The following is a 26,885-nucleotide window of genomic DNA, read 5'->3' as shown; positions in this document are numbered from 1 at the left end:
TGTGTAATCACTTGCCTCCCTGAGAGATGGACAGAGAAATGACAGAGGGAGTTTTAAGAAAAAAAAAAAAGGGAAGAAATCAGGATGATAGAAGTGATTTTGGGAGGGGGGAACTCGGCATGAACAAATCCAGAAAGGAGTCAGGATTCAAAGATCTAACCAGACATCTAATGCGGTTTTCTAGTCTTTTTTTGCAGGAATTCACTTCGACCAATCTCCATTAAGACTGTGTCAAAAAAAGTGGCAGGTGTGGCCTATTTATTTCGTTTGATGCTCTGAAAAAAGCAGCACAGATGTCGCTTCCTGAGGTTCAGCGGCGCTCAGTTGATTGCTCATCACTATCTCTCTCTCAAACTCTCCTCCTCCTTCCTCTATTGGTACTTTATGTGTGTTCACTGTTTTCTCTCCTCTACGCTGAGTTGTGTGTCTCTCTCCTCTCCCCTCCCCCTTGCACACACACACACACACACACACACACACACACACACACACACACACAAACTGATGCGAGTTCCCCTATCTGTCAGAGCCAGTTCCTCCATTTAAGATGCTGACTTGTTTATGTTAAAGGGAGGAGGACTGGCAAGTGAATGACTTTGGTTAGTTGGTGAAGCTTGAAGCTGTTTCTTTTTTTTTCTCTCTAATGTATCTGTTGTTTTGCTGTAGTTAGAGCCAGGCAGAGGGAGTGTAACTTCTGTTTTGTTGCTGATTTTGTGGTTGATAGACATATTCAGATAGCAGATAGCAGAGAGAGAGGGAGAGGGAGAGAGCGAGAGCGAGAGAGAGGTTGACTGACATACGCAGTGGACTGACAGGAGCTGGGGTTAAGTGTGGAGTCCAGTGGATGACTGGTAGGCGGGCAGCCCTCACCCCCAGCAGCTCTCAGTCCTGCGCCCGTCGCTCTGCCCTGGGCACATCAACACATAGAGGACACAGAGGAGGAGGAGGAGGAGGAGGAGGAGGAGGAGGAGGAGCAGGGTCAACCATGGAGCTGTAGGGACGCTCTCAGATGCCCAAACGGATCACCAGCGGAGGAGGAGCGCCTTGGAGAAGACCTCTGCAATGAACAAGACCAAGAGGTAAAAAAAAAAAAGGAAAAAAAAGAAAAGAGGGTGCACCGAGACCGAGAGTCTGGTGCACTCAGACCCACTTGCAGTTCTGTTTCTTTCTTTCTTTCTCAGCAAGCGTTTGCAGTTTGTGAAGTATTAAGATGTGTCAGCAAGCCTGGTTTGTGCAGTCGGGATGTGTGAACCTTGAGGTTATCTGAGATACAATGTGGTTTGGGTGAAGAAGGGGGGCATTTGAGTTTTATTTTCCGCTCAGAGAGAGAGAGGAGCAGTGTTGTGTGTTTCTGCTGTTCATTTGGAATCGATGAAAAGCAGTCGGCGTGCAGTGGAGCTGTTGGGTTAAAACAAAGCTTGCAGATGTATAATTCACACACACACACACACGCACACACACACACAGTCACAGTCACTGCTAATGTGTGTTTGACCTGCATATCAGTGGAGAATGATGTCAAGTTCTCAAATTATTTGTGTGTACTGCACACATGCAAGCCCTGACATTCCACAGTTGTGCGTGCCTGTCGAGTGTTGCCTGCTCACCTTTCCATGGAAATGTATTCTGCTCTCTATTCTCTCTACTCTGTCCAGCTAATCTCCATGTATGTTTCTGCTGTGACCTCAGACTATCACTAGCCCATACTTTGACCTTTTGGTTACATATAGGAGACGTCTTTGCATTTGAACGCTAATTGGTGAGAAACTGCAGTATAAGCAGTCTGTGTTTTCATTAGTTCTTCTTTACTGCTGTAGTTGTGACCGCAGCTCTTATCAGATTGCCTGGAACGAAGGGGTTGTGTTAATGTTAAGGTAGTCAGAGATGATGTGATAGCTACCTGAGCTTAAGGTGGACTGATGGAGTTGCAACTATGCAATCCCCCTGAGGTCTCCAGGTGCTGTTTAATCAGCAGTGAGGTTTAGCTCAGCTGCACAAATGATCAGAGAAAGCAGAGAGGAAAATGAAAATACGAGAAAAGAAAAGAAGAAATACAACATGTGTGGGTGAGACAAAAAATACCCAGGGGTTCATAAAAACATCAGCATTCAACCGAAAAAAAAGAGAAATGACGATGAAAATGAGAAACAATTCAAATGACATAAAAACTCAGCAAGGAGGACAATGGTACCAAAACAACAAAATGCATAAAAAAAAACGAATAAGGGAAATAAAATGAACTAGAATTACTGATGCAGATAATGACAATGATATCATAGGGAAGATGACAGTGTGGTAGTGAGAGTGTGTAGGAGTGTGTGTTTTCAAAAAGGAAAAGAGGGAAAGAGCGTATGTTGTGTTACTGAGAGTGTGTGTATGCGTGTGTGTGTGTGTGTGTGTAGGTGCACAGGTATAATTTCATTGTCTGGTAATTCATGCCTGTTAGACCCCAAACACTTTTATTTTTCAGGGGTGTTGAAGAGGTTTATGGACGTTTGATCCATTTTTTTTCCATTGATAACTATAATGGTTGGTACAGTCGCTTCATGCTGGACAAAATGGATGAATGGCTCGTTGCAATAGATGTATCCCGTGATGCGGAGGGAACAAGAGTCCAGGTTGTGAGAGGGACCAAGAGAGAAAGAGCAGCACACAAACAAGGCCTTCAAAGGGCCCTGGCTTCAATTAATCAATTAAGGAAAGAAAGAGAGGAATTTGCATATCCCCCACCAGTGTGTGTGTGTGAGAGAAAAGGGGGGGGGGGGGGGGAACTGGATCCCCAGCCAGGAGCCGTGACACGGATGGGAAAGGGAGTGAGAGGGGGATTTCCAGAGAGAGAAAAAAAGGAGAAGCTATTTTCTGAATGGCATGAATAGAGCAAGGATGAAGAAAGAGGAAAAGAGTGGGTGAAGGAGGAGTCAGCGAGGAAAAGGAGGTGTGAAGCGTGTTTCTGAATCAGCGATATGATGGACTCAGACCCAAGTTCACTAATACCTTCATTCTAAAAAGACAACCAAGGGTTTTTGGGTCATTGACACAAACATGAAGGATTTTTTCTCTTGGTACTGAAAGGATTGTGACAGGACTTTCAGCACTGTGTGTGTATGCATGTTTACCTTGTGTGCTGTTAAATATAGTGGGAGTATTGTTATATTTACTCAAGTTGGGTATCTTACTCTAGGTAAAGGTGAATGCAAATGCACAAACAGTAAGGCCTATTGTTTTTGGATTTGCATGGGAGTCCACCACACGTTGACGCTATTTACAAACCCGAAGAACACGAGTCCCTTCACTTCCACAGAAAAGAGATCATTGATTGCTTTACTGTGCATTACCTGCTTAGCACTCGGCGGGGGGAAAATCCCTTCACAAACGTCACGACATGAATAACATTTCCCCTTCTGCGCTTGTGTTTGTAGTAGCGTGTGTCTGTCGCTGCTTTGAGAGACGGCACTGGAATCAGTCTGAGTCACAGGGAGAGATGACAGATTGTAAAGGGCACGAAGAGAGAAAGGCCGACCTGACAGTCTGGAGGTAGAGCCGATGCAGAAGAGGCTAGACGCTACACTGCAGAACTATATAACTATATAACTATAACAGGTGGCTGAGGTTTGGAGAGAATGAACCCAGACACACTACCTTGATTGTGTCCTCGCTTACCTCTTCCCTCATAGTCTAAAGTTTGGACACATGCATTTTTCTTTATTTTTACTACTTTCCACCACATTTTAGAATAATAGTAAAGACATCAAAACTATGAAATAACACAAATGGAATTATGCAGTGACCAAAAAAATGTTAAACAAATCAAAACTATCTTATATTTTAGATTCTTTAAAGTAGCCGCCCTTTGCTTTGATGGAAAGGCAAAGGCTTTGGAAAGAAATTCACACATAGGCATCAACTTCACTATTTATATTTGTCTAAGAAACAAATTTCAAGCATTTTTAAGCAGAAGCCTTTAGATCAAAACGGGTTTAAGATGATGAAAAACATAGTACATTCAATCTGGTGTGTCCAAACCTTTGACTGGTAGTAGGTACAGTGTGTTAATGTACCAGTGTATTTGTGATGTTTACCTATACTTGTGTGATAGGTGTGGGTACGTGTTGTCAGTGTTTTGAACTCAGTGGCCAGCCGGTGTAATGAGGCGAGGAGGAGGAGGAGGAGGAGGAGGAGGAGGAGGAGGAGGAGGAGGAGGAGGAGGAGGAGGATGGGATGGGATGGGAGGCTGGACCCAACAGGCTTCCAAAACTGGACCACCGAGGCACAGTGTGATAGGGTCGTCACTGCAGACCAGGTCAGGGTTTCTGTATCCATGAGTGTGTGAGGGAGGAGGCAGGGGGAAACCCGTGGAGCGATACTTGCGATGGCGGGCTGGAACAGCACGTCCAGGCAGGAGAGCTCGTGGTATAAATAGATTATCGAACGTCACCCGTACGCCTGTATGAAATTGTGCAGCCAGGAGTGTCCGTTCATGTGTTGTACATAAAGCAGTGGTACGTGCTTGGGTGTGTGATTATAATGTGGATGTATGTGGTATGTGTGTGTGTGTGTGTGTGTGTGTTAAGGATGTGAGTGGGCTGGGAAAATGAACCGCACAGACAAAGACAGGTTGAGAGAAGGGGATGTAGGTCTGGTCATTCAGGGAACTTGTCGTCAGTTCTGTGAACTCGGTGTTTCCTGGTAATGTCATCACATCAGCTATAGAGACAGACCGCACTGTATCACAGTGTTAGGTACTGCACGCTGTTTCTCTAATGGACACTGTATGGCAAACTGACAGGTTTTTTTACAACATTTCAGAGGAGATACACATACTCTGGATAAAACTCTGGATAAAACCCTGGGCTGCAAATCACACTGACATACTATTGGCATGGTTGTAGCCTAAAAGCAACTTGTTTCCCTCATTTCATCTGCAAGATTGAAACAAAAGATACAAATTTATATGAGAAAAGTATGGGAGAGAGTGAGAATTATTGGTTAATATGAAATTCAGGAAGACATTGCTAAACTGAACTGCTGATCTGAAGGGCAAGCATTAATCATAATATAAAACATGGCAGTCTAATTTGTTGCTGAAATGCCTTTAAAGGCTTGCATTAACACTAGAAAAGCCAAGCCGTGGTCAACTGCGGCTCTTTTGAATTTTAGAATATATAATATTGCAGATTTCAAAATGTCCCTCCACGTCTTTTCCAAAACACATTTTCTGTACAAACCAGTGTTGTAAGATTTTCAAAATCATGCAAGGAAATAGTAGTTATAATTTTATTTACCTGTTCAACTGATGGCTTGTGGGCCTTCTCGTAGACTGCCAAAATCCACTGGCCTTTGTAGAATTAAAAGGAGTTTCAAACAACTAGGGGGAGGCCTCAATTTTTTAAAGGGGAAAGGATGTTTACACTTGTGAAAACCAATCACAAAATGTGTGTGGGGCAATTCATCCATCGCCCTATATTAGGGGGACATGTCCCTATGTCTCCCTCCAAACATACACCTATGACTGGGATACTTACGATTGGACAATATTTCAGCTCCAAACAAACAAACACCAGTCTCACATCAGTCACCAGTCTGTGACCTATTTCACAAGTGATGAATAATCCAACCTGTTCTAACATTTTCTATATGCTGGGCGGCCACACATGGAGGAACGTGTGCAGCACAGAAAGTTGTGTGGTTCATACCAACATGTGGAATCGCTCCGCCTGAGCATGACGGTTCAGAGAGCTGCAGCGCTGTAGCAGAGCTTATCAGATCTGGAGAGCTGAGCATCTTCAGATGCTGACCTGCTCAGGCTCACCGCAATCTTGCACTGCTCACATCTATTTCTCTCTCTCTCTCTCTCTCTCTCTCTCTCTGTCTCTCTCTCTCAGGAAGCCCAATGTGGAGAGCCCTGGTGGGTTGAAGAGCAGGAAGCTGGTCCAGCGGAGGAGGAATACATGTCCCAGTCCCCAGGACATCAGCCGGGCCCTGCAGACCCCCAGCTCCAGCCCCAGTGCCAGTGCAGCCAGCCTGGATGAACTCATACAGCGCTGTCTGAACTGCTTTGGTCAGTGTCTGTGTGTGTCTGTGTGTGTGTGCTCCTGTGTCTTTACTCTTTTATCACTAGCAGGTTATATAAATGAGGGGTGAGAGAAAGGGGAATCCAGGGTAAGAGAGAAGGGCAGGGAGGAAGGGAGGGAGGGAGGGAGGAAGAGAGGAAGGGAGGGAGAGTGAATGTGTGAGACAAAGGCCAGTCATACAATCAAGCTTTGTTCTGTTAGTTTGCAAAAGCCGGCCAGCTCTTCCCAGGCGCTGCTAGACCGTACAAACCTCTCTCTCTCTCGTCTCTCTCCTTCCTTTCTCTCTCTGTCTCCCACACATGCACATACACGATTATCATGATCAAATTGGCCAATCACCCTCATTTTTGGCCCTTGACCCCTTTTACCAACAACCTTAAATTACCCAACTGTAGGATTAGCACTCTTTATATACTCTTTGTAGCACTCTTTATATCCTAATATGATATAATGTGTGGTGAAAGGGATACACTAAACGTCAAGTAAATTTGACACATTCGTTTTTTTCATTCTTCACTCTCTTAAGCCACTTATTCTTTTTCAGGGTCACGGGGGGCTGTGGCCTATCCCAGCATGCATTGGGTGAAAGGCGGGGAAACACCCTGGACGGGTCGCCGGTCCATCGCAGGGCTGACACAGATAGACATACACTCACATTCACACCTAAGGGCAATTTAGAGTCTCCAATCTACCTGACTTGTCTTTGAAATGTGGGAGGAAGCCGAGGCACCTGGAGGAAAGCCGTGCGAAAATGCAAACCCCACTCAGAAAGGGTCTAGGCTGATTGAATTGAACTGAAATGAACCCAGGTCCTTCTTGCTGTGTGAACCACTGAGCCACGTTGCCACCCACATTTTGTTTTTTTTTAAATCATTGTTAATCCTCCTGGTGTGATCTTTGACTGGGAGTTCTGTGTTTTGGTTGCAGATTCGGAGGGGAAGCTGTCCAGCCCCAGAGGGTCCCAGCTGGTCCACATGACCCTGATGATGCACAGTTGGGTGGTGCCCTCCCAGACGTTCGCCCAGAAACTCCTCACCCTATATCCTCCACTGTCCCTCACTGCGGTGCTATTGGCCAGCCCCGGTCCCACCGGTGCACCGGTCCCAATCACATGTCCATTAATCCCTAAATTCAGAAAACAGGCTTAGCTTTGTTTTTCACTCCTTATGCGCTCATTGCCGGCAAAGCTGATTTGAAGTATGTCTCCCCTACTGGAGCGTAGTGTGACGTTGTGCCATAGCTGCGCAGTGTGTTGATATCCTTGACTCTCTCTCACCTGTAAGGACTGTCCGTCTGACAAGAGGGGACTGAGACGGCCACAGATCTGCCACCTTATCAGGTTAGTGGGTGCCTTCTTCAGCAAACACCAACTGTGACAGAAGTGCCTTCTTCAGCAAACACCAACTGTGACAGAAGTGGTTATCCTGCTCTGTTTGTGGGTAGTAAACATGATCTCTCCTGCTTCGCGTTAAGGCAGTGGATCAGCCAGTTCCCAGCGGTGTTTGAGGCAGACCCCCTCCTCGAACAGACCATGGGGGACCTGTGGGCGCTGGTCAGGTCGGACGGAGAGGAGACGCATTCTCAGCTCATCGACACCTCCTGCCTGTGAGCCGTGTTGTAATTACCCTCGTAGCCCGGAGGAATCACAGTCATTTCCATATCTGACCGTGACTCCCAACGGGAGCATCAGTCATTACTATAAATAGACAATGATCTATATTTTTCCACGTTGCTTGTCTTTCTTTTCCCAGAAACCCTCATGTCAACATATCCCAGGCGCCCTCGCCCTCTGTGAAGAAGAGGAAGGTGTCTTTGCTCTTCGACCACATGGAGCCGGACGAGATGGCCGAGCATCTCAGCTACCTGGAATTCAAGAACTTCTGTAGCGTTTCAGTGAGTTTGAGAGCAGCTTCTTCCTGCTTACTCTGCTTACGTCTAGAGGACCTAACTTACTGCTAGGCTTAGAACACCTCATCCTTGTGTTCATCACTTGTAGTGACATCACTGGTCTGTTGCTGCCATATTGACTCCCAAATTGACTCCCAGAACAGACTCCCGAACAACAATTAAATGCCGGTGATATTTTTGGATGTAACAATCATGTCAGGATGGAAGGGAGTGAAATTTCATTATTTGCCCATTGATAAAGAAAGATGTGACATAGTAGCAACAATTTATAAACATAACGCTATCTTACCTGCCCGGTAATCAGGAACAACTTTTTCTCTTGAAGAAGAACTTTTGGATTGTTCAGACGGGTTACAAATAAGTTATCATCGAATGACAAATCTGGGAGTTTATCTGAAGACTTTAGTCAGTGATGTTGATGACAGAGAAGAAGCGTCACACCCTTCTTCGTAAGTCAGGTAAGACATTTGCTTGTTGCAGCAGTCTGTGGTTATATTGCATTTTGGGAGTCATTTTGGGAGTCACTGCTAGTCATGGATACAAGGTGGGAAATGACTACCAGCCGTCAGCCAAATGTTAGAGAATTGTTGTGTAGCTACTCCGACAGAAAAAGCAGTTAGGAGTTAGTAGAGTATAAAATATTGTCTATTCTAGCAGCTAATTGGCAGATAACACCATTTGGATGTCCAATTCTATTCTAAAAAATATAGTACCAGTGGACAAAAAAACACTGTTTGTATACCACAGAGCAAAACAATACCACTACTAATCTGTAACCGCCTGTTGCCAAGTTGATCTCCCGTCTGACCTCTGCTGTTCTCTGGCCGGCTAGTTCCTGGACTACCGGAGTTACGTGGTGCGAGGCTCGGTGAGGGACAACCCCGCACTGGAGCGCTCGGTCATGATGTGTAACGGCGTGTCCCAGTGGGTCCAGCTGATGATCCTCAGCCGACACACAGCCCAGCAGCGAGCCCAGGTCTTCACCAAGTTCATTCATGTGGCCCAGGTAAACTGGCTGCGACATCAAAGAGCGCCGGAGTCGCCCCTCCCTAAGATCTAAACAGTTGGCCAAAGGGGCTAAGAGGGATTTTCATTTGGCTGCCAAAAGCTGTACATGTTTGAGTTTTGTTGTAGGGAAAATGACAACTTTGTGCTCTCTCGTACCCATTCAGTCTTCTTCTTCTTCTTCTGTAGAAACTGCGAGCCCTGCAAAACTTTAACACTCTAATGGCAGTGACTGGAGGCCTTTGTCACAGCTCAATCTCCCGTCTCAAAGACACCTCGAACCTGCTGCCCCCTGACATCACTAAGGTATTTCACACATTTCACATAACCATGAATCAGTCCCTTGATGATTGCTTCACTCTTTGTATTTCTTGCACCATTCTCCTCCACAATGAGCTTTGATGTCATTCGGGTTCTCTGCCAAATCCACTTGTGTCTACTTGTCATGTTGATGTTTTTCTCTTTTTACCTTTTAACTAAGGAGGTTATGTTTTCACCCTTTAGTTCATTTGTCTCTGCCTTTAACCTGGACGACTGGATTTCCATGAAATTTGATGGAAGAGATAGGCCTTACAAGTGATTTGATTTTGGCAGTATCCCGGATCGGCGATTCCTGCCATTAGACGATTATCGTCTTTTTTAGCCACAATTATGAAACTATGAGATAGAAAATTGATCCCAAATCCTAAGGGTATGTTTGCAGGGTCAAGTAATCAATTTAACTTAAAATGTAAGTGATATGAATGATGTGTTAAGGTGTAACAGCAAGTTGGAGAATTGTTCTGCATTGGCGGGGGTTTGCGTTCTCTGCGTTCTAGTTTTCTTTTGGGGTTGCCTTTGGGTTTTAGGGTTAGGGTTTCTTTGTCTTAGCCTCAGTGTCTATTCCTCTTATTCAGATGTTTATATCATTTGTATGTGCAAATAAACTGGACTTAAACCAAACCTAAATGTAATCCCCCCCAAATTTCTTAATGTGCCCTGTAGCTACGATCACTAGAAGAAAAGAAAAGGAATAAATTAATGTATAGAGACACATACACATAATGCATACATCAACGTTGCTTTCGTGCTCTTTCTATCCTCTGACAGGCCCTCAGTGAGATGACAGAGCTGCTGTCGTCCCGCAGCAACTACAGCAACTACCGGAGGGTTTACAACGAGTGCAGCGGCTTCAAGGTGCCCATCCTGGGGGTGCACCTGAAGGACCTGATCTCGCTGAACGAGGCCCTGCCGGACTACTTGGAGGAGGACAAGATCAACCTGAGCAAGCTGCAGCACCTCTACAGCAACATCAACGACCTGCTGGCCATCCACAGCTGCAACCCGCCCTTCGAGGCCAACAAGGACCTCTTGCATCTACTCACGGTAAGAGAGACGGAAGTGAGGAGAGATCAAAGATCAGAGAGGTGTTTGAGGAATGGCTTTTGATGTCTTAATTATGTTCTCTTCGTGCCTCAGCTGTCTCTAGATTTATACTACACAGAAGATGAGATATATGAGCTCTCGTACACCAAGGAACCCAAGAACCCCAAGATCCAGGTCAGTGGGGCTGGATATTCCTTTCAAGTTTATCTCACGATTGTGTACCTCTATCTTTCACCATCAGCCTCCCATTTGTCTTAACCTCTTTTCACAAGAGTAGGGACATTTGTGCGCTCTGTGGGTGTAACTTCTGGTACAAAACAAAAGCACAGACTCAGTGCTGAAATACATCAAAGTTAACCACATCAAAGCGCCGTACGTTAGGGAAGTGTGTTATGTGGTGGGTGTTTTTTCACATGTGCAGTCCTCCATGTCTCATCTTTCTGCATCTCTTGGGCCCCAGCCTGTAGCTCCAGTTAAACCGCCGGTAGTAGCAGAGTGGGGGTCAGGGGTCACCCCCCGGCTCGATCCTGACACCATATCTAAACACGTCAAACAGATGGTGGATGTGAGTATGTAACGCCGGCTCTGCAACAACCTCCTGTCTTTCACTTCCTTATTACTGGGCAGGCTAAAGCAGAACTAACAGTTCCTGAGGCGCTCAACAAGTGAAATTGAATGTGTGATCGCTCTGTTGCCCCCTGCAGTCCATAATGAAAAACTACGACCACAACCAGGACGGCTACATTTCCCTGGAGGACTTTGAGAAAATAGCAGCCAACTTCCCCTTCTCCTTCTGCACTCATGAAACTGACAGGTGAGGAAGCTGCAACATGCAGGCCTCTGACCGTGATGTGGCTGCAAAACAGAGAACACACTAAATTAACCTGACTGTATCATAACGCCACAAGGAAAAGCTGCTTGTTACGTCAGCTCTTACTCACTTTGTGATTTCTTTTTTTGTTACTTTTCAACCCAGGCAGGGGCAAATCAGTCGTGAAGAAATCACCTCTTACTTCATGAGGGGAATGTCTGTGTGTGCCAAGCTGGGCTATAACTTCAATGACGTACATAACTTCCACGAAACCACTTACAAACGGCCGACATTCTGTAACACTTGCGGAGGCTTTGTGAGTATCTGTTCACCAGTGTTTTCTGCAGGTGACCTATGTAATTTTACTAATGTGGCCAATCCAGCTGCAATATGACTCATATGTACATCATGTCTCCTCTGTTGTAGTTGTGGGGAGTCATCAAACAGGGCTACCACTGTAAAGGTAAGATAAAGTGTGCTTTACATTTCACAAGATCAACACCTAAATCAAAGATTAAACCTCTCAGATTAACACCAATGTTTTTTCATTCTTCATCAAAGAGAAATGAGGCTTGTCAGCACAAGTTGATAACCTATACAAGGTCAAGCGAAGGGATGGTCCTTCCAATAAAATGCCTTATATCTAAACACTTCCTCCCTCCCTCAGACTGCGGGGTAAACTGTCATAAACACTGTAGAGATCTGGTGGGAATGGAGTGCTTGAAGAAACACAAAGTTTCGGGTGGCTCCTGCCCATGCACCCCCGCTCCCGACTTACGACCCAAGGGTAACAGCTGGAGTACGTCATTCTCTATTATACACACACACACACACACACACACACACAGTTCCTTGCCTTTGAAATGACCCACAATCCAGTCCGCTGATATCTCAACGTCTCCTGTTAGGTTCAGAGGAGGACGCCTTTGTTTTCCCCCACAGTAACGACACGGAACACAACAAGGGCACGCCACGACAAAATAACGGCGGTGACTCTACGCTGTCCGACCGCTCCACGCAGACAGATCCTGGAGTGTGGACACCTGAGAAAAAGGACAAGAGGGGAATCCACCACAACACTCTCCTATATGCCTCCCCAGAGGGAAAGGTGAGGCATGCTGTCCAACTTTGTCCAACACTTTCAGGAACCACTACAGCAGCTAATGACTGATCAATCAAGACTGGCCACCCTGGGGACTAATAATCACCATAACTCACTTTCAATACTACAAACTTTGTCCAAAATACCTACTTCTAACTAGGGCTGAAAGATATTGACAAAAACTGTATTTGCGATTATTTGACAGAATGTTGCAATTACGACTGAAACGAACTTTACAATTATTTAAAGAATAGCGACTGTTAAAAAAAATAGATGTCAGTGTGCAGGAGTTACAGAGTTTGAGTATGATGAAAGATTTTCACCAATATTGTTCTTGATTCATGGACCAAAGATTACCTGGAGCACTAACTCACCTCGTTTAGAAATCCATTTGGGACGCCCCCCTCTCTTAAACAATTAATTGCAGCCTCTGCCATTTAGAAATTCCAGCAGTTCATATTGCAATTTAGATTTTTTGATTAATTGTTCAGCTCTACTTCTAACCTAACACACATACAGACACAGCAAAGGAGACCCAGGCAATATTATTTTAGTGTCCAGCAGCATCCTTTTCAAGAAGCAAATTTGTCTTTCTGCAATGGATAGCTGGGGAAAACAGCCTGTGTGCTGGTAGTTACTGCAGATCCCCAGTGTGGCCAATGTTGGACATTTACTGCTCCGTAAATCTTATGGGAGCGCGCGTGGTGCAAAGTGAAAAGGTTTTACCACAGTGAAATATTGCTTTTGAGTGAGAGAATAGTTTCTTGACGATGCAGTCTGCTCTCTGCTCCATCTTCCAGGCGAACACGCTGCCCCACAGGGCCAGAGGCTGCTCCATGCCCGTTTCCTTCCTGCAGGAGAAGATGGAGGAATTGCATCTCTACAAAGACAAGAGCAGAGAGCCGGACTGAGCGCTCGGACTTGTACAGCTTCCCGCATGGACATGAAAACACCCGGACACCGCTAAGTTTCTGACTGTCAAGCGTTAAACTGATGCGACTTATTGGCCATTCATACTAGAATGCGAGCCAGTACTGATTAATGGACTCCTTCACGTTTCAAGTATGGTTGTAACATGTTTTTTTTGTTTTTCAACCTTGTTAATAGATTGGCTCTTACCGTCTAGGCATCAAACACCCGTTTCTTAATTTATGACCACCTCATTTTGTTTCTAGAACAGGTGACTTTGTTCTCTGGTGCTAAGCTTCTTCTAGGAGATTTCAAACCATAAGGTCATTTACAACAGTGATGAGATAATGGTTTCCCGTTATATGCACAGCAAAAGCAGGGTGGGAAATTAACACTAGCCTCCAGCCAAATTCTGGTAAATTTGGACTCTGGGAGCTACATCCGCCAACTCTACTGGTGAATTTGGAAGGTAACACAGCATCATTTTTCAGAATAACTACAATTTGCTTGGCTGGTGAAACAGTGAAAGTAGCTGAAAAGGTTTTATTTCCTGCCCTGACAAAGTATATGAGATTTGACATTCAAATTTATGCAAAACTGCATTCAAGATTCATTGGGACTGCACTGGAACAACACTTATGTTCCAAAACTGGCAGAAAGTGTTTAGCTAAATGCTTCTCTCTTTTATATTTTGTCCTTTTGATGATGTCAATCACGTTAGTTGAGAAAATACTCCTAGAATGACAAATCATACGTTATGTGTTGTGTCTGATTCAACTCGATGGCACCAAAAGAAAATGATCATGTGAATTTCTACAGGCGTATACAATTGCATTTATTGTATAAAGACACAGAGATAGCTTGGGTCATTATCAGATTTTCATTATCAGGTAGAAAAAAAGGGTCAGACAGAACAGAATATAACTACTGGACTTAATGAACAGCAATCACAAATGGATTAAAAAAAAGGAAAGTCTGCACACACAACTACTAAACAGGAGTGGCAAAATATTCTGCTCAATCAAAGACTGTATGGACGATTAAATACTACGGTATCAACACCTATAAAAAAAAATGTTCCATAATGTTGAATTCTATTGGTAGTAAATAAAAAAAAATAAACCAATGCGGTCACTCGGTAACTAAAAATAAAGAGCAGGATAGGGGAAAGGGCCTATGAATGGAAAAAGCATGCATTTTGTTCTTGGCTAAGCTTTTCAAAACAAGCAAACCTATTCAGACATTGCTGTATCTTTCTTGCCCAATTAACTTTTTCACCTCTATGCATCCCAGGCATATAGAATTTATTCTTCAATCTGTATAAAATATGGAGGCTGCAGTTCAACAGACATCCACATTCAATGCATAATGCTGGAAAACATTCATTACATGTTTTGAACATCTACTATACTCTACCACCTCACAGTCATTGCTTAGTTAGAGTAAGACTTCATTCAGTAAAAAAAAAAAAAAAAGACATCAATATGTATACAGCTCGTGTACATTGATTGGTAGGGAATGAAGGCTACTGTGTTAAACCGGACAAAGACAATTAAGGTAGGCGAGTGTATCTGGGACTGTACAAATCAACTCTAGAGGGCAAGTCGGGTATTCAGGATACAGGTGAAAGGAGGTGCAGAAGCAGAGCGGAGTTACTGGGAACCGGAAGACGAGCCTTGGCTGCCCTGACCAGAGTAGTTGCCGTACTGGCTGTAATACTGATTCCACTGGCTCTGGTTCTGGTAGTACTGCTGCCACTGCTGAGCATACTGGAGGAGAGAAACAGAAAGCAAATGGAACAGTTAAGAGCCTGTTCACACACTGTTTGACTTTGTTCAAACTGCCACTGCATTTTTTTACTTTAATATCAATGGGGCGGACGAAAAGCAGCTGCTTCAAAAGCTTTCAAAAGTTAAAAGATCAAGTTTTTAGAGCGATGCAGTTTTTTTAGCCAACCAATCACAACGAAGAGGTGGCAGGGATTGACGCTACAAAATCAGCTGACAGTTTCACTGCCAAAGCTGGCACAAGCAGTTTTATCTTTGCCATTGTCAAACACACACAAAGACCAAAATCAGTGATACACGCAACATGCATGTACCGTATGTATGTAGTGTATCATTTTATGTAACCAATGTCCATTTTATAATGATAACAGTATGAGTATGAGAAAGCCAAAAGGGGAATCCTTGAAATCCTTAACTACCTGCTGGTATTGCTGGTTGTAGTTCTGTTGCTGCTGCTGCGGCTGCTGCTGCTGCTGCTGTGGCTGTTGGCTGTATGTCTGTCCAGTGGCAGGTGTCTGGCTGTAGCTCTGGCTGTATCCTGGGTACTGACTGTAGTTGCCATAGTAACTCTGGTTGTAGTTGCCCTGGTTGTACCCTTGATTGTAGCTCTGGTTGTAGCCCTGGAGGTGAAACAAAGGGTTCAGCAGAATAGGTCAATTTAACATTATTTCATCTTTAAAGCCCTCAATCTCCATATATCAAGGACATATCGGGTACCTGGTTGTATCCTCCCTTGTTGTAAGGGGCTGGCCGATTATAGCTTCCTCCTGACTGCTGGCTGCGGTTGTATCCGCCACGTCCGTTTGAGCCTCCGTCACGGTAGCTGTTACCCCAACGGTTCTGATTATAGCTGCCACGATTGTAGCCTGGAAAGTAAACAAAGCAGGATTTACAACTATATTTACACTGACAGAAGGCATACTAGATCTATAAATGACCCCAATACACAGATGGATGCACAGTGTGAGGTAGGCCGACTGTCCGCTCACCTCCTCTGTAGCCATTGCCTCCATTCCCGCCGCGGCTCTGGTAGCCACCGCGGGATACCTCACGGTTGTCATATCGCTGGAAGCTGCCACCGCCGCCGCGGCCGCGGAACCCGCCCTGCCTGTTGTCGAAGCGTTTGTCAGGGGGCGGGCCGGCCTTGCGGCCTTCCTCATTGTACTGCTTCACCAGCTTCTCAGCCTCCTCACGCTGCAGCTCGGCAAACGTCACCTCATCCAGGAAGTCGCCACCCTCAGGGAGAGTAAAGTTGGCTTGGAGAGTGACAGAGGTGACCACAGGAGGAGGAGAGAGAGACAGCCCATCCAGCAAGAGAGGGATGGAGAGACAGAGAGAAAGAGAGGGGAGGGGGAGGGGGTTGTAGTGAAGACCAGAGCAGCCACACCACCGGAAGACAAAATGAAATACAATTATTACCATACAGAGGCAGTGGAGATCATAGAGAAAGAAACTAAGAGCAGATAGATGAAAGCAGATGGCAATGTGTTTGGCGGGGTAGGGAACAAACATTACCTCCAGGAGAACATGGAGGAAACATTTGCTCAAGCAAACACAGGAGAGGGAGGAGACTTCAGTACGGGGGGGGGAGGGACATAAGGACAACTAGAAGGTTGGTGAGAAGAGGAAACAGCACTGCAAACCAAGGGCTGCTGATGTAATGTTGTTACAAATGAACTTCCGACAACGTCAGCGATTTACATCGTGTGACTGCTAGTAAGTTTGCCAAGAGCGAGTTTGGAAACATCCTTTTCAGGGAAGCCAATTGTGCAATTTTAGTTCCATTATTACATGACCTCAACTCACGGGCCCAAGTCTCAGTTTGCAGTGCATTAGGAGGAAGTTGTATGGCAAGTGGCAGATAGAGGGCAAAATAAGGAAGAATCAAATTCATGTGGACTGTTAAAAAATGTCCAGGTCTGAAATCTGGCCAGAGGCTATGATGGGGGGAGGGGGGGAGGGGCATCTTCCAAGTTTGATTTAGAGACAAAACATAGAAAAAGTAAAAGTAGATCTGGTGTTTTGTTGGTTGTTTTCCACAGCATTCCTACCTTTCATTTCTAAAACAGCATGATCGGGCACATCCTTCCCCTGCTCATCAGTTTGCTTTAATGTTCGTTCTTTTAAATCCTCGTCCGTGGGACAAATTACAATAGCCTTGCGTTGAAAACCTTCAAAAGGACGCATTTTTCGTCTCTGGGCTGATCCATATACATTTGTCTAGCAATGGTGACAAGAAAGAAGTAGAAGCTTGTTTGTTATTGTTTACTTGTTGTAATGGCTTTCCACTGGAAGGAAGCTGGAACCCTGCAATAATGAAGTGAGAGAGGTTTGGCTTGGTTGTCAGTCTACGTTTTTACTCAAGTTACTAATGGCCTCTCATCACTCCACAGACTTACCTTGCATTCTGTGCATCCATCCTCAGTGACTGGCAATGAATGTTATTTATGATAGAGGGGGACCCCGTAAATATCTAAACTAACTTCCCATTCTCTTAGCAACTTAATATCAACATTACATAACACATCAAGGGGGCAAACTGTCAAAATCTCTCAAAACAATAAATGATGTACAGTAGACATTTGCGCACCTATTATGCTAATCCAGTTATGCCTTCACTCTAATGTAGTATGTGTAAATGCATGTCAAAAATCAACTTTAGGGTCATCATTGGTTACTTCATCTTACATCAATAACATTTCTGGTAACATCACAATCTTCAAATTAACCACATACCTCCCCTTTCTAAATCCATCATTTAAATCTAAAGAAAATCTCTTTGACTTCACTATTCAAGTTCTTCACATAGCCCTGGATAATTAGCAGTAAAACTCAGAATTTCTTAGAACACACTCAATCTGATACACTTACCATCTACGACTTGGATAAAGCAAGTCAAGGCTTGACGACTGACATTTCTGACTGGGGCCCCCCACACTTACCTTGACTTACCTCCTCTTCATACGCGCTCTAGTCCCACTGAAGACAACAACAGACAGATATAACCTACCTGTGGATACTCACAGTTTCCAAGGACAAGACCAGGTCCCGCCATCAGACCCACCTACCTTTGTTTTTTTAAACATTTGCTGAGCACAAGGTTCTGAAAAGCTGAAAACGGTTAGTCGTCACTTACCTTCAGGGTCAATTTATTTTAAAAACACTCAACAGTTCCATGTATCTAACTGTTAAATATAGCTTTTTTAAAAAAGCTATCAACTCTGTCTTGTTAAATTACCATAGCAACAGAAGGTGTTTTTCTTACTCACCAGGCAGAGCTTACTTGTTTCTCAACATCTTTACATAGTCATGGTTTACTTGTACATTGTTGAAATTCACAAGACAAACAATACTGTATTATGACAAAAAAATAGAAAAGTACAAAATATACTGAGGGATGACAACATGAAAGATTCTGTCACTTATGAGAGCCATTAATCATTTTCCTTTACAATACATGACAAGCAAGTGACAAGAGGCTGATCAATGCTTCTTCTACTCTATCATACATAGAGCCCCCCTGAAAGATAAATAGATAGTCCATTAGAGAGAGTGAGCATCAGGGCACATTGACTGACTATGGTGTGTATCAGAGCAGAGTGTGGGTGGGAGGGCAGTACCTGATCCAGGATGTAGTTGCGTCTCTTGCGGGCGGCGATCTCGATCAGCCGGTTCAGACACTGGGTGGCCTGCTGGATCAGAATGTCCCAGCGCCCCGCGTAGTTCCTCTGGCGACGAAGACCCATCACCTGCAGAACAAATACAACAGACAAGACGATGAAGTCGACTGGAACGTTGGCGCAATGTAAAACCTGTGTATATACGTTTCTTTCCCTCTGGGACGGTGGTTCAGTCTGACCTTCATCTTGTCCATGATGGCGTTGGTGCCCAAGATGTTGTACTTCTTGTCGGGGTTCGTCTCAGCGTGCTTCATGGCCCAGGTGGTCTTCCCACAGGCAGGCAAGCCAACCATCATCAAGATCTGAAACAAGTTAGCAGAGAAAACAGGCTAATTCTTGCTCAATTATTACTTTCATTATCATACACAAACTCACACAGTCCGTTGAATATTTCCAGATGTACCTCACATTAGGGCTGCATCAGAGATTTATCCAAGTGTATCAACTCATGACGCAATCGCAGTCTTTGGCAAACAAATTTTCCAATTTGTTTGTTTTGTCAATTCAGTGCAGCCCTACCTCACATTCAGACTTGGTGGTGGGTCCCACAGTGCCTCTGGTCTTGCTCTCCATGCTGAGGTTGTGGATGAAGGTGTAGCCCTCTGGTGGGGGGAAGTAAGGCTCCTGCTTCTGGCCAAAGTTGAACTCAACGGCACAATTCTTCACCAGGACGTGCGGGAACAGAGCGCGGCCTGCCAGCGACTCCTTGGTAGCTCGGAAAGCCACATCCAGCCACACTCCGTTCTTAGAGTAGGCCATCTGCACCTCGTCACCACCATCAAAGTCCTAAAATTACAATTGTGAGAGGGGGGAAAGAGCATCTTTGAGCTTTAACTCAATGTTTGTTAAAAGTGTACTGCCAACTATAATGACAAAATATATATCACAACAATCCTAAGAAATCATTGATACATAATTTGATCTGCTTACATATGCAAAATCACATATCAAATAATCAAATTGATGTTAATCACATTGAACTGCATGCTAATATAAAGTATGATAAATCTCTAATTTTCAAATAATATTCCCTAATTTGTTTCGGATCTCAGATTTGAATTAGCGTTTGCATTATATCATCAATTTAGACAACAGAAATGTGTATCATGATATAACTCTATATCATTGTTTCATCACGATACAACTCTATTTAAAGATGATAAACAATAACATTGAATTACTACCCACTGCCACTACTTACAATGTAACAGCCGATGACATCATTTTCACCAAACTTCTCTCCATAATCTGCAAACTTGCAATCAGCGGATTTCTTTCCTGTTCCTCCAAATCCGTAGGAAAAAGGCTCCTCACCTGAAACGCAGCACAACAAAACTCATTCTTTCTATTTAAGACCACGGGTCTCCAAGAAACAAACCATTCATTCATGCCAAACACAGTCTGAATATCACCGCTCTCCGCTCACCAAGCTGAGTGCTGCAGGAGTTCAGGGACCATCCGATTCTGACCACATGGGGATCGGGCTCGCTGCTGGGCAGGTGCTTCACGGGGATATCCTCATTGATCTGAAGAGGGAGAGAGGAGTCAGGTCAAAAACTCAGACAAAAAAAACTGTCACCGAATGTTTTGAGAGTAGTTATCGATGTTTAGGAGGGACACGCCACCATGTTGGAAGACAAAAAACAAACAAAAAGACTAATGTAATCTCCTCTTACTCCCTGACAAATACATTTCCTAAATTATGTATAGTGGCAAATTGTGTTCTAAAAAGATTTCATACAATACAAAGCATAGCGAACCACCAGGTGTTGTGATTTGTTGCAAATATCTTAATATCTTTGATTTTGTTGTCACACTTACAACATAAAAACTTGATCTATATAGTGCTCAGCAAAAGCAGAGTTTATAATGTGCTGTATAGGAAGGCATCAAAACAAGAATTGTTAAATACATGAGGTGGTAAAAATAGGAAATGCATTCATGAAAAAATAGCTAAGAAAAAAAAACATAACATGAGAAACAATACAAGATTAAAAGTGGGCAAAAATAAAAAAAATTACACAAAAGCGCAAAAAAAAGTGTTAAATAAAGTGATTTAAAAGATGTTACTGATTTAACTAGCCTAGTTTCCTCATCCAGCAGCCCTGATAGCAAAAGCAACGTGACCTTTGGTCTCCAGTCTAAACAGCAGGACAATCAGGATGCACTCTCTCTCATAGGGGACTAAGAGGTCTGCAACGTAGCTAGAGGCCAGATATTGCCGTATTTTATACGGCGGCATGTTGCTCGTAAACACTCTCAGAACATTCTGTGGCAAACTTCTATGTCTAGTTTTGAAAATACCTGACCTTTAGAGGGAGGCATATCGTCTACTGTGTCGTACCTTCATCTCATAACAGACACGGCCCTGGCTGACGCCATGTGTCGCCCGCGCTCCGGACCACAGGTAAGCGAAGCCCTCGATGGTGAGCGGATAGCCGCTGTAGCGATCTCGGGACACTTTGAAGTGCAGATCACAGTTGTCTGAAAAACAGTCAAGACAGATTTCAAATTGGTTTCATGTTGAAAATCTGGTAAAACGTTCTTCACAGGTTATCTGCATTTGGGTTGAACTGCTTTATAATTGCTTACTTACACGTATCAATTGTAACAAGAGTATCATCAATGTTCTCTTCCTCATCTTCGGCAGGGGGCTGTGGGGTGCGAGACCTGTGAAAACACAAAAAGATTATGCCACCAATAGATATTACACCCACTTTCAAGAACTTCACAACTTCTCTTCAAGCTAGAAAATAAAATACTTTCCATCTTCTCTCCTCTGCTTCTATTTCCTTACCTAGCAATTCTCTATCATGCATGATCACAGGAATATTTTGTTACACTATTGCCACAGTGATAAGATAAAAACGTAACATATCCGTCAGTCATAAGCCACGATATGCTTACCTCTTGTCCTCGCGGTGCTCGTAGTAGCCGTAGCCCCTGCTCTCATCATAGGATCTCTTGCGGCTGTGGTGTCCAGATCTTTCGGCTTCCACCTTGACCTGCTCAGCCTGCTGGGCCTCAGCCTCCTCCCACTCGTTGGCTGGCTCACGCGTCTGCTCTGTTTCTTGAACATCCCGCTGCTGATCTCCAGTGGATTCATCGTCATTCTCTTTTTTGATCTCCGCTTTAACTTCTAAAATAATAAAAAGGAAGAATGACAGTGAGCTAAATATTCTGTGTTTGTTGTTTGTGGAACTTTAAGTGGCAACAGGGTGGAAAAATACACCAACAACCAGCCAAGTTTTAAGTTTGTTTACTCTAGCCAAAACTTCGGCAGGTAACCAAGCACCTGAAGGTCCTTATCTATTCTTATAATACAGATGGCTTATAAAGTACTTAAAGTTGCTGGTGAGTTTTGGGATTTACCAGCTATCAGGGCCTGTAGACAAACAAATGTCTCCTTTGCAAGTCAAGCTGAAGAATTGCTAAACATCACCTGGTTTGCTCTCGGGCTTCTCCTGTGTCTCCGGGTGTTCAGGCTTGGCCTCGTACTCAGGAATCACCTCAGGCTCAGGCTTCTTTATATCAACGTCTGCTGTGAAGTCGGGGATACTGTCGTCCGTGTCTGGAGCCACCTGACTTTCAAAAGGCTCACCTACTGCCTCGTCTGCCTCGTAGTCTCCACCTGAATCTTTATCCTCGTCTTGCTCCTCGATGATATGTCCTTCATCGATGTCCTCATCTGCTTCTGCACATGGAAAGAGACGACCGCAAAATTATAATTTAAGTTTTGGCTCATCCTTGGCACTCTAAAGATATAAACATATGCTCAACGTGCTTTTGAGGAACTTGCATATGATTCACTTTGACAGCTTTTTTTGCCATTTCAATTATTTTCTGCATCATTCACGTTCAGAGCCTTTTCTCCCTATTTCATATTCATTTGTTTGGTTTTGTGTGATTCGCTTTGACAGGCAAAATTAAAAAGGGCAATTCTGCGCAATATATATCTTTTGCAAAGGGCAGGTTTTCAAAAACAGAGTCAGAACCCAAGAAAGTACCAAGTGCTTGTACAGAAGGTGCCAAGAAAAGTTTTTTTCTTGTTTCAGACTGTATTTTATTTTGTTTTTAAATCACACTACATTATGTGTCAATTGACAGGTATATTTTCATTTTATGTTTTAAATTGTATTGTTTTATGTTTGTCACTTATGTGTTGTTTGTGTATAAATGCTGTATTATTAATTGCCTCTTGGCCATATCACCCTTGTAAAAGAGAAACTCGGTCTCAATGGGACTTCCTGGAAAAATAATTGTTCAATAAAAATAAACAAAACCTTTACAAGGTACACTGAATACAACTGTTCGTTTTTAGTCAAGAAATCTGAAAACAGGGGACACTTAACTAAGTTTAAACACACGACAAAATCACGTGTAAAAATGGGAGAAAAAAATACGAGAATTTCCTCCTCTCAAGAAAAAGTATGACTTGGACTGACCTTGGATCTCTTGGATATCCTCCCCATCATCCCCATCCTCCCCATCATCTCCATCGTCTCCGTCTTCTGCATCTTCTTCATCTGGGAAGTCGTGGGAGTATTCATCCTCCTGATCCTCCGGGTTCTCCGGTGGTCCTCCCCCTTCCTCTAAAGTATCAGCCTCCGCTTCAGAGTCCAGAGCGGCTCTGAGCCGCTCCACCAGGTCCGCCTTCAGGCCTTTGGTGTCCAGGCCGCGGCGCTGAAGCTCCTCTTTCAGTTCATTGACTTTCAGTTTCTTTACGTCAACACTCATAGTGTTTGGGTATTTGTGCAGTTTTCCGTTTACTGTTAATGCAAAGAAAATAATTGTGTTCAAATGCATGTTAAAGGCCAACAGCATTACGTCTGAATTTGAAGTGGTTACCTGTTGTGTGGCACTGTGACTGTAAATATAATGTTAGCCTTGCTACGCTAGCTTGTTTAGCCAAGCTAGCAGTGCTAGCTAACTAGCTTAGCTAAATACTACCCCATCGTCCCTTGTTCAACTAGTTAGCTATAAACAACTGAGTATTTCTGGCTTTATAATATATCCTACCAATTCAATCATAGTTTGCAAGTTGAAAATATCACCAGGGTTGCTGTTAATATTCGCTAAGTTAACGCTATGCGGCTAATGCTGCTAACCGTGATAGCCTAGCGTTAGCTACCGAAAACCGATGCAGGACATGTAACTCTTCAATTTCAACAACACGCAAGCCACAGGACGCCTATTCCAATTTTGCACGCAGTGCATTTGGTTGATATATTATTTACTCCGTGCATACTGCAGTAATACTACATATTACGAGAAAATATAAGGATAAGGCCTACCTCCTCTCACGCGAGTTGCGCGGGTCAATCGTGGTAAAAGATTTGAGTGAACCTGCTACCCCCTAGTGGCAGGAAGCAAACTTCTTCCTCCGTTTCCTCTTCCGCTCTGCAGCCGTACTAGTCTGGTACGGTTTTAACCTCCTTGGTTTTAACTATTTCACTTTATATTCATCGAGGTCAATATTCTCTTAAGTAATTACGCATCATATGTTGCCACACGAACTGACTATTAATACACAGCAGGTATGAACATGTACTTAAAGCATTTATCATTTCACTTTATTTTACATCATTCATTTACAATTATATGCCACAGCCTGCAATGTACACAAACTCTCGACCAGCAAAGGGATTCACAGTGTAAATACTACACAACATGTCTATGAAACCTTTGTTGGGTGGGATAGATCTCCAGATGAATCAACTGACATGGCCAAATGGTTCTTGTTTAGTCTGTTTATACCTTTACTGTAGTGCAAGATATGTTTCTCATCTGAGTGGCAGTAGACAATATCATGGGCCCACTCAGACGATTCAAGCCAAAGGAGTATAGAAATCCCCATTAATTTCCTTAAGTGCTTAATTTCCACCAAAAGATCACTGAAATACAACGACAAAGTGATATGCTGAAACTGTTATCAAATATAGCAACTTCCAAGTTCACCATTGCCTTGTTATATACAGTCGAGCTTGTAATGAACATGCAAGATCAGCCATATAAATACACTATGAATATCATAGTAATCCCCTTTACAACTGGTTGCTCAAAACATAAGCTGATGATAGGACCCAAAAGCAGGGTTGGGTTCAATTCATGAACAAACTCATCAATTCCAATTCAACTGAGGAATTCAGGAAGTTGAATTTAATTCTGTGAAATTCCATGTGTTTTTGTTTTTTCGTACCACATATCTGAGATTACACGTAGTGTTATATATTATCAATACTGAACATCATAAAATGTTAAAGGAACCTTTCACGTGGTATTTGATGCAGAACATGTAATCGTAATACATACATTATGATTGAATGTATTCTTTTATTTGATTCATGATGTTTGATTTATAATGTTTAGCAAGTCAAGTCAACCTCTCTTAGAAGTGGAATTTCATGGAATTAAATTCTGTTTGCTGTCATTCCAGTTCTGTTTCCTTAGATGGGACATTCCAATTCCAACTCCAACACCAGAAACTGAACTGGAATTTACCATGTATTCTCAATTCAGTTCATGAATGGCCCCAACCCCGCCCAAAACCACAACGCACTAGTATGCTCAGGTCCACCTGTTGCACCCGACTCTGAGTTCAGGGAAACGGTGTGTGAGGCCGGGCTGTTATCAGGCTGTACATATGGCAGCGCCAAGTCGGCGCACTCTCATTCCTTCACACAAAGACTAACAGACAGTCCCGTACCCCCTAGCCGGGAACCAGTCGGATCATTTCTTGTCGGGAGCAGGAAAGGCCAGCAGTAGCCTGTTGACCTCCCTCAGCTGGGCGTCTAGTGTCTCTGTGGCCAGGCTGAGCTCTCCCAGCTGAGTCTGTAGGTTGGTGATCGTCTCGTTCAGCTCCTCTTCTTTGCGGCGGGAGTTGGCGGCCTGCCTGCTGTACTCCAGCACCATGCAGCCGCCGCCGATGAGGAAGACGATCGCCTCTCCCAGCAGCTCGGCGCCCAGCTCTGCCGCCGCCTCCTCGTTCAGCGGCTTAATGGTGGAACCCCGAAACCCCATGATCCTCATCTTGGTTCTCATCTCGATCCAGTGGTAAACTGCGTGGACAAAGACAAAGAAGCGTGCAAGACACAGGCACATTTTCAGTTATGCTTTTAATATGGCATTTGGTGGTATCTCATTGTAATGGCCAATGTTATTGCCCATTTTATTGCTTTGTCCCAGCACCTATTGCACACTCAGGCGTCCTGGTTGGGGAATCCCTCTTTGAATTGAATTTTTCCTAATAAGGTTTTTTGTGGGTGTTTTTCCTTGTCTTTACAGAGAGTCTAAGGTTGGTGGTGCCAGTGAGGCTAGGTTAGGTTGGCCCATACTGTCTTTTCAACATGGTATTTTGTGTCTTATACCCTGTTCTGTTTCCTTGTGTTTTATTTTGTTTGCATATGTATTGCATCATTTTGTTTTAGGCTTGTTTTCTATAAAGTCCTTCGAAACATGCCTTGTGATGATGGGCTATATAAATAAACTTGACTTGACTTGGTATGAAATTGGCCACACCTGCCATTTTGACATTGTTCTGAAAGAGTAAACAGAAAGTAAGCGTTTATATGCCATGGTCAATGTAGTAGCCTTTACAACTAGCTAATAGTGACAGTGGAGTCATTAACGCAATGATCTTAGGTATTTCCATGGCAATTTTTCTAATCAATTCAAATTTATTGTCATATTCTGGACAGCACATCGGCGTGTGGGCAAAAGGCACTTTCAAAGCAAAGGTTTCATACAACACGCTCAATGACAAGCAAGTCCCGCCCTCCGCTACTTTGCCTCGACCCTATTGGTCAATCACATCATCCCATGAAAATGACTGGCTAAGCGGCTTCGACAGTTGTAATCCCACTGGTTGTCGCAGGAGGATAACGCCCCCTCCACTTCATCCAACCTCTGATGTAGCTGTCATTAGCCGTTAGCCTAGCTACTTACTCTGTGCCGGGGGAAGACATACGTAATTCTTGAAGAACTCGCTTCTTATGGCTCCTGCTTTTATCCTGTTGGCCACGGGCTTGCTCAGCTGCCGTACTCCGAGATAGAGGAGCTTGGCGATGGGGAAGGCACCGACAACCATCTTAGCGGAAACACTTCATTCACCGAAGGGGCGGAGCACGTAGAGGTTACGCGATGACGTATTGTTATTATTCATGAAGCCAGTTACGCAGCCGTCCGCACCTCTGTGTGACAAAATATAGCTTCATTAAGACCTAATCGACTCACCGTGTTTATAATGTT

The 26,885-nt window shown here is 43.9% G+C and overlaps 3 protein-coding genes across 4 annotated transcripts; 1 reads left to right on the top strand and 2 right to left on the bottom strand.

Moving 5' to 3' along the window:
* The first annotated feature begins 560 nt into the window (after positions 1-560).
* Positions 561-14,246, top strand: rasgrp4 (RAS guanyl releasing protein 4). Of its 2 annotated transcripts, XM_071912545.2 has the most exons (17): positions 561-1,079; positions 5,883-6,058; positions 6,999-7,110; positions 7,348-7,410; positions 7,545-7,676; positions 7,823-7,964; positions 8,812-8,985; positions 9,174-9,290; positions 10,074-10,349; positions 10,443-10,523; positions 10,810-10,914; positions 11,054-11,163; positions 11,326-11,476; positions 11,587-11,623; positions 11,828-11,959; positions 12,069-12,268; positions 13,063-14,246. In XM_071912545.2, the coding sequence occupies exons 1-17, from the start codon at positions 1,063-1,065 to the stop codon at positions 13,171-13,173; spliced, it is 2,136 nt and encodes a 711-aa protein (XP_071768646.1). In that variant the 5' UTR covers positions 561-1,062; the 3' UTR covers positions 13,174-14,246. The 2 variants fall into 2 exon arrangements, with proteins under 2 accessions (XP_071768646.1, XP_078140444.1); XM_078284318.1 differs by lacking the exon at positions 561-1,079 and having other exon boundaries at positions 5,938-6,058; positions 6,616-7,110.
* hnrnpul1 (heterogeneous nuclear ribonucleoprotein U-like 1) lies at positions 13,978-23,973 on the bottom strand. Its single transcript, XM_071912544.2, has 16 exons — positions 23,933-23,973; positions 23,084-23,407; positions 22,081-22,332; positions 21,546-21,777; positions 21,235-21,308; positions 20,983-21,122; positions 20,065-20,164; positions 19,840-19,952; positions 19,158-19,424; positions 18,818-18,940; positions 18,579-18,707; positions 17,010-17,178; positions 15,948-16,214; positions 15,676-15,824; positions 15,378-15,578; positions 13,978-14,940 (listed from the first exon to the last, which is right to left on the bottom strand). The coding sequence occupies exons 2-16, from the start codon at positions 23,373-23,375 to the stop codon at positions 14,824-14,826; spliced, it is 2,625 nt and encodes an 874-aa protein (XP_071768645.2). The 5' UTR covers positions 23,376-23,407; positions 23,933-23,973; the 3' UTR covers positions 13,978-14,823.
* Positions 23,974-24,189: 216 nt separating this feature from the next.
* On the bottom strand, positions 24,190-26,738 carry opa3 (outer mitochondrial membrane lipid metabolism regulator OPA3). The gene is made up of 3 exons (XM_071912534.2): positions 26,583-26,738; positions 24,545-25,696; positions 24,190-24,510 (listed from the first exon to the last, which is right to left on the bottom strand). The coding sequence occupies exons 1-2, from the start codon at positions 26,722-26,724 to the stop codon at positions 25,368-25,370; spliced, it is 471 nt and encodes a 156-aa protein (XP_071768635.1). The 5' UTR covers positions 26,725-26,738; the 3' UTR covers positions 24,190-24,510; positions 24,545-25,367.
* Positions 26,739-26,885: the final 147 nt, after the last annotated feature.

Source organism: Centroberyx gerrardi, chromosome 6, assembly GCF_048128805.1.
Source record: "Centroberyx gerrardi isolate f3 chromosome 6, fCenGer3.hap1.cur.20231027, whole genome shotgun sequence".
NCBI classification, from domain to species: Eukaryota; Metazoa; Chordata; class Actinopteri; order Beryciformes; family Berycidae; genus Centroberyx; species Centroberyx gerrardi.
Note: the sequence above shows the minus strand (reverse complement) of the source record. Positions and strands in the feature narration are given on the sequence as shown.

Excerpts from the sequence above, each read along its gene's own strand:
- rasgrp4 (XM_071912545.2), top strand. Across the intron at positions 8,986-9,173 it reads AGTTCATTCATGTGGCCCAG|AAACTGCGAGCCCTGCAAAA; the intron begins GTAAACTGGCTG and ends CTTCTTCTGTAG. Across the intron at positions 11,164-11,325 it reads TGCACTCATGAAACTGACAG|GCAGGGGCAAATCAGTCGTG; the intron begins GTGAGGAAGCTG and ends TTTTCAACCCAG.
- opa3 (XM_071912534.2), bottom strand. The coding sequence starts at position 26,724 with ATGGTTGTCGGTGCCTTCCCCATCGCCAAGCTCCTCTATCTCGGAGTA. Across the intron at positions 25,697-26,582 it reads ATGTCTTCCCCCGGCACAGA|TTTACCACTGGATCGAGATG; the intron begins GTAAGTAGCTAG and ends TTGTCCACGCAG.
- hnrnpul1 (XM_071912544.2), bottom strand. The coding sequence starts at position 23,375 with ATGAGTGTTGACGTAAAGAAACTGAAAGTCAATGAACTGAAAGAGGAG. Across the intron at positions 21,309-21,545 it reads GAGCACCGCGAGGACAAGAG|GTCTCGCACCCCACAGCCCC; the intron begins GTAAGCATATCG and ends GTGTTTTCACAG. Across the intron at positions 15,825-15,947 it reads AGGCAATGGCTACAGAGGAG|GCTACAATCGTGGCAGCTAT; the intron begins GTGAGCGGACAG and ends TTTACTTTCCAG.